A 6435-nucleotide genomic window follows, 5' to 3' on the forward strand; every position below is an offset into this window, starting at 1 on the left:
ACATAGGGCATTTGAAGACAATATTTCTTTGAAATTCAAAGTTTTATTTTAAAAAATGTCACAAATTATACTTTCTACTCCATAGTACATACATATTTGGTGTAATACAAACTTTTCTTCCTTGAGTAAACTCTCCCTTCAGGAAGACATTTAATTAAGGGCTTTGTGTATCCCATGGCACAAAATCACATACCTGTTTGAGAAACATAAGCTCAAGGAGACCATAGGGTCCCCCCAGAGTTGATGGAGCACATTATTTTTAATAATCCCTTTGGGCTGACTTATCAGATATATTAGTGAAACTCCCAGGCAAGAAGTAGGGAAAGCATGGAAACTTATAGGATCACATGAAGAGATACTTGAGAATTCTCAACAGTGGCTAAAATGACACATAAATTAAGACCAACACATAGTTTCAACACACTCTGTAGGAAATAGGCTACTAGAACCTTATGGTGCAATGGGAAGTGAAATAAGCCATGCAGGAAGCTCTCACAGAGGACTTCCATATTAAATTCAGTGAATGAGAGAATCTTTGTGACATCCCTTTTTTGACCATCCCCTAAGTCTTCCCAGGACGACCTACGAAAGCTTCATGGTATACAGGAGACATCTTCTCGGATGGACATACTGCTATTATACATCACAGGTGGGCCTATTCCACTCTACATTTGTCCATTCAATATGTTCAAGAGATTATCAAAGAATATAGGTTTTTCTTTCAGCTCAAGAAACAAAACCAAAAAAAAAAAAAAAACCTCCAAAAGTATTTAGATCATGGAACACATACTCTCCAAAGCAAGTGCACTAAACGGTGCCAAAGTCATCCACGGAGCTTCTTCTTCTCAGGAAGTGGCTTGCTCACCACGAATGTTATGACTTCTATAGATACTTTGAACAAAACAGTATGGGACTCGCTCTATCCACTGGGGCTGAAACTGAAAGGAAATAGGGATATATTTTTTGGTCTCCTCTTTCAGCCCTCTCCTCTTTGCCCATTCCATTACTTATCTACATCTTCAGGGAGGTAGTATTAAAAAAAAATTAATCGTAAAATCAAATCAGTGTGTATGGGGACTAAGATTCACATAGATTTGAATGGTAAATATATTAAGAACTACTTCTTACAATTATGTTGGAAATTATCTGTGAAATTCATTTGCCACACCTTCCCTATAGATGATTAATGGTTTTTCTGTGAAGTTTTTTTTCTTTTAACATCAAAAAGAGTAGTCTATACCTCAAATAGATAAAACTAAAGCTTGTGCGTTTTGATTTTGAGTCAGTCTGTGAATCTGAGTTCAAGTCATTGTTGCTGGTGTTCCAGGGGTAAGTGGCTGCCCTCTGCATCACTGCTTTCCTGCCTTGTTGAGAAGAGAAGTCTCCTGCAGAGTTTCCATAGAGGGAAATACTTTTTCATGATGTCTCACCAAAATGATCCCCAATGCAGGTTAGTTTAGCTCTTCATAATCATTCTAGCTTAAAAAATTAGTAAGAATTTATCCTTATCTTTCAGTTTCCTTGTTGTCTTGGTTTTTGTCCACAAAACTATAACCTGCTTTAACACAACCAACCCAACAGGAAGGTTATGTTTGCTTCTAGATGGGTAGGTTCATAGTTCACTTTATGCATTACTAATTTAGTGAGCCTGCAACAGCTGTATCATTAGAAATATAATTTATCTTATTTAATATGATATGACCTCACTGAATATAAGGGCCTTTTTTCTACTTGATTATATTCTGTAATTACTATAAATATTCTATACATACTATTTCTATCAGAATTATTTTTAAGGAAAATTCTCCTCTTATCAGACTAAAAAGTTAAAAATATCTTTTTAAAAAATTTCTACAGCTTCCAATATCTTAAAGCTATCATTGTGCTCTTTTCTCTGAGTTCTATTTGATTCTTGAAAAAACATCTTCTTTGGTGATTGTGTTTTAAAGAAAAAGGGGAAGATTTTGGAATATGGATAAATAATTATTTTTGAAACATCTTTGATTCTCATTTTTCTGTTATTTTGAAAATTGAGGCTACTTCTTAAAAAGATTAAAGTAAAATCTTCCAAATAGGAATTTTAAAGGAAATTTGTGGCAGCAGTAAGAAAAGCTTTAGAAGAGAACCTCTTGGTGATTTTAATTTCTTTCTCCAACAAATCTGGTATGTTATATTCACCTTTAATGACATATATTTTCAATGTATACAACATGATAAATTGTCATGTGAAATTAATCACATGAGTGAATAATAGTGACTTTTCACTGCTAAAAACAAAGGATTAAATACCAAATTGTAAATGAGCTATAGCGCAATATAAATGTCTTTAAATAGGCAATCACAAGATATATAAAGAGTTTATTATCTGAATATCTTTGTTTATTTTCTTCTAGTATCCTGGGGAAAAAATGATAGAAAAATTCTCCTGGTGGAAATACTTCGAGAGAGAGACAAAGGGAGAGAATCAGATATAAAGTCAAAGATCAAACCATTCAAATATGTAAAAACTGTCAGATTTAAATGTATTTTAAAATGATAGTATGCGTCACCTGATGTTTTGAAGAGAATAGCACTAACTGCTGTATATGAACAGCATTCACTGAAAAAAAAATTAGATATAAGACAAACTATAAGACAAACCATTTGTACCTTTATTTCAAGATTTTTTTATATCAAATCAAGATAAAATTTAACTGATTTTGTCCACTGACAAAGTCAAGCTGCCTGGAATTGCACATTTACAAAGAATCAGGGACAAACAGCTTATCCAGAATAGGGCAGGATATATTCAGTCTTGTTTTAGAATATTCAATACTTTTGCCTGCATGAATCAAACTCCTTGTCCTAAGAAAACGTCTACATGCCCCAGTAGCAAACTGACTTGGCATCGTCTATCTGTCTTCTCTCCACAGTCTGGAGACGATGAATAATTCAAGGATATCTACTGCGACACAGTTTGTCTTGTTGGGCTTTCCTGGTCCTTGGAAAATGCAGATCATTCTTTTCTTAATGATTTTGTTGGTCTACATCTTGACTCTGACTGGGAATATGGCCATCATTTGTGCAGTAAGGTGGGAACACCGACTCCATACCCCTATGTACATGCTCCTGGCCAACTTCTCCTTCCTGGAGATCTGGTATGTGACCTGTACAGTCCCCAACATGCTGGTCAATTTTCTTTCCAAAACCAAGACCATATCATTCTCTGGTTGCTTCACACAATTCTACTTCTTCTTTTCCCTGGGCACAACAGAATGCTTCTTCCTCTGTGTCATGGCTTACGATCGGTACCTAGCCATCTGCCGTCCACTGCACTATCCCTCCATCATGACTGGGCAGCTCTGCACCATTTTGGTGTCTCTTTGCTGGCTAATTGGCTTCCTTGGATATTCAATTCCTATTTTCTTTATTTCCCAACTACCCTTTTGTGGACCCAACATCATTGATCACTTTCTGTGTGATATGGACCCACTGATGGCATTGTCCTGTGCCCCAAAACCCATCATACAGTATGTATTCTATTCTATGAGCTCTCTTATCATCATTCTCACCATTGTGTACATCCTTGGGTCCTATACACTGGTCCTCAGAGCTGTGCTTCAGGTTTCTTCTTCATCTGGACGGCAAAAGGCCTTCTCTACCTGTGGATCCCACTTAGTTGTGGTGTCTCTATTCTATGGAACCATAATGGTGATGTATGTGAGTCCAACCTCTGGCAACTCAGTTGCTATGCATAAGATCATCACACTGATATACTCTGTAGTGACACCAGTTTTAAACCCCTTCATCTATAGCCTACGCAACAGGGATATGAAATTTGCCCTCCATCAAGTCTTTTGTAGAATGAGAATTATCCAAATCTCATGAACAGGTTTTGTGAAACCCAATGGTTCTCTTTCTTCCAGTGAAAGAATAATCTTCTTCCAACTCAAAGTCTCTTGGCTTTATTCACAACCAGCATGGACCCTTTGTGCAAAGCAAAATCCACCATGTATTTGATCATATTTTGATGTGCTTTTAGTTTCATAAATCTGTTCCCATAGGAAGAGATTGCCACCCAACACATGGTAAAAATAACTCTTAAGAATCTAATATTTACTTCCACAAAGGTTTTAACTTTTGCAATGTACAATCTCTGTTCACACAACTCTAAGAGATATGAATCAAATTGGTTATTTGCTTACATGGCTGTCTAACACTTTGTTAACAAGACACATAACACATAAAATGCTTGCTGTCTTGCATTTTTGACAGAAACTCCACACATCAATGTTGGATACACTAAGAGATTGTAAACCCAGTTTCACAATTCTTAGCTCATCCTCAACAACAGTGTACAAGGGAAGGCTGGAAGTTTGATAGAAGCCATGAGTAAGAATATCTTTGGTGCATTGTTAGTACGCAATCCCATAAGAAAAATGATGATCATATCAAGAGAACCACTCAGAATCATAACCTTGTTGCCTGGAGCTTGAGGGACACTTTCTCTGTCCCTGATTCATACATAGAAAATAATGTAAATCCAGTAGCTGAGCTGGCTCTGATAGCAGACCAGAAGAAATAGGCTATAACAGGAGCAAACTGAATTCCCACTAATAATAGAACAAATTTAGAATACCCTCATTTTGCCTAGTTAGAGCTCATGGAAGGCAACCAACTTGGACCATCTTGAAAGGGATTCTACCCAAGAATACTACTTGAAGAGGTAAGGCAACCACAAAAGTGAGTCTATATGGAGTGAGTCACCAGAATAGAGGAAGAATGAAGTCATAGTAGCCAGCCAATGAAGCATTGCTCACATCAGAGAACTGAAGTTTAGGCAATTCCCCTTTTCCAAAAATATAAAGCATTCCATGAGAGAAAATTCAACATACAGACTTTTGTCAAACCCATAAGGCAAAAGTCAAGGAAAAGCCTTTCTGCCTTTACTTTTCTCCCAGCTCAAACCTAGAGTAACCAGAGGCAATGTAGTAATGTGGAAGAGGAGGAGTGAAAGGGCAGAGGAAAGAAGTAGATCAAACCTGAGTCAGACCCAGTCTTGAGGAATAAGTTTTAATTTGGATAAAAAATTAAAATTTTTGTTTTAGATTGCACTAGAATTTCCAATATCTGGATAAGGAGACCATGTATTAATACTAAAAGTTATTAGAAAAGCTATCATATTGGCCCAAAACATTATCCATAGGTGGAGACAAACAGAACGTCAGAAAGTGTCTGAAGTAGACATAGTGAGAAAAAAGTAAAGTCCCTTTGTGTTTGCACCCTACCAAGTCCAAATTATCTAGTTAAATAGTTACAAGTACAAATTTTTAAACATTGCTGTAGCCTAAGAAAGGAAAAAACCCTCACCTGAAGACCAAAAGGTATCTCTTTGAAAGTCCTCTTGGACAACTGGAGAACACAATGCTTCAGGATGGGTAAAGGGACCTAAAAAGGGTGGGAAAAGGAATCAGGAAATCTGATTAAGAAGTTACTACAGGGGCTGGCCCCGTGGCCGAGTGGTTATGTTCGCGCGCTCTGCTGCAGGCGGCCCAGTGTTTCGTTGGTTCGAATTCTGGGCGCGGACATGACACTGCTCATCAAACCACGCTGAGGCAGCGTCCCACATGCCACAACTAGAAGGACCCACAACGAAGAATATACAACTATGTACCGGGGGGCTTTGGGGAGAAAAAGGAAAAAATAAAATCTTTAAAAAAAAAAAAAGTTACTACAGACAAGCTTCAATGATCCACCACAGTTTTCCCATAATTCAGCACTAATATTTTAGTGATTCAACTGAACTCATTAGCTGAAAGAGGAACAGAAAACATTTTGTATAAAACTCCATAGCTCACAAGTATCCTACTTCTGCAACTTACTAGATGTTGAATATGTAGCTACACCTGTCAAACACCTATTTTTTCATTAAGGTTCAACTCACATGTCACTTCTACCAAAGAGCCTTCCAAACATCCGCAGGCCAGACTATGTGTCCCTCCATAGTGCATCTAGAATACACCGGATCATATTCCATCATTGTACTCACAGACCCTTTGAGGTGAGTCTATTATGTGTCTTTGTCTCTTTCCCTAGATTATAAGCCTTTTGGGGACAAGAACAGTATCTTATCTTTTATCCCCAGCATCTAGCATGATAACGTCTAGCTAACTCATAATAAGTATGGGAAAAGGAACAGTTTTTAGAATTGGGTGAATGAGCTAGTTCTTGAATCAACCCTCGCTAGAATTAAATATATTTTAGTCACAAAACCACTAACTGTTTACATTTTTTAGTATTTAAGGAATTTATCTGTCTTTAAAGCTACATTTTAATATGTGTTTTATTACAAAATTATATATGCCTGTCACAAAATGTTCAGACAATGCATAAGAGTATAGTTAACGGTAAAGGTTCCCACCCTCCATCTTCACAGTACCACTTCCCACAAATAAC

General features: G+C 37.0%; 1 protein-coding gene across 1 annotated transcript; it reads left to right on the plus strand.

Annotated features, from left to right (window-relative positions):
* Positions 1-2910: 2910 nt before the first annotated feature.
* LOC103559543 (olfactory receptor 11H7) lies at positions 2911-5706 on the plus strand. The gene has a single exon (XM_070584835.1). The coding sequence runs from the start codon at positions 2923-2925 to the stop codon at positions 3865-3867; it is 945 nt and encodes a 314-aa protein (XP_070440936.1). The 5' UTR covers positions 2911-2922; the 3' UTR covers positions 3868-5706.
* Positions 5707-6435: the final 729 nt, after the last annotated feature.

The sequence above is a fragment of the Equus przewalskii genome, chromosome 1 (assembly GCF_037783145.1).
Source record: "Equus przewalskii isolate Varuska chromosome 1, EquPr2, whole genome shotgun sequence".
Lineage (NCBI taxonomy): Eukaryota > Metazoa > Chordata > Mammalia > Perissodactyla > Equidae > Equus > Equus przewalskii.

Excerpts from the sequence above, each read along its gene's own strand:
- LOC103559543 (XM_070584835.1), top strand. The coding sequence starts at position 2,923 with ATGAATAATTCAAGGATATCTACTGCGACACAGTTTGTCTTGTTGGGC.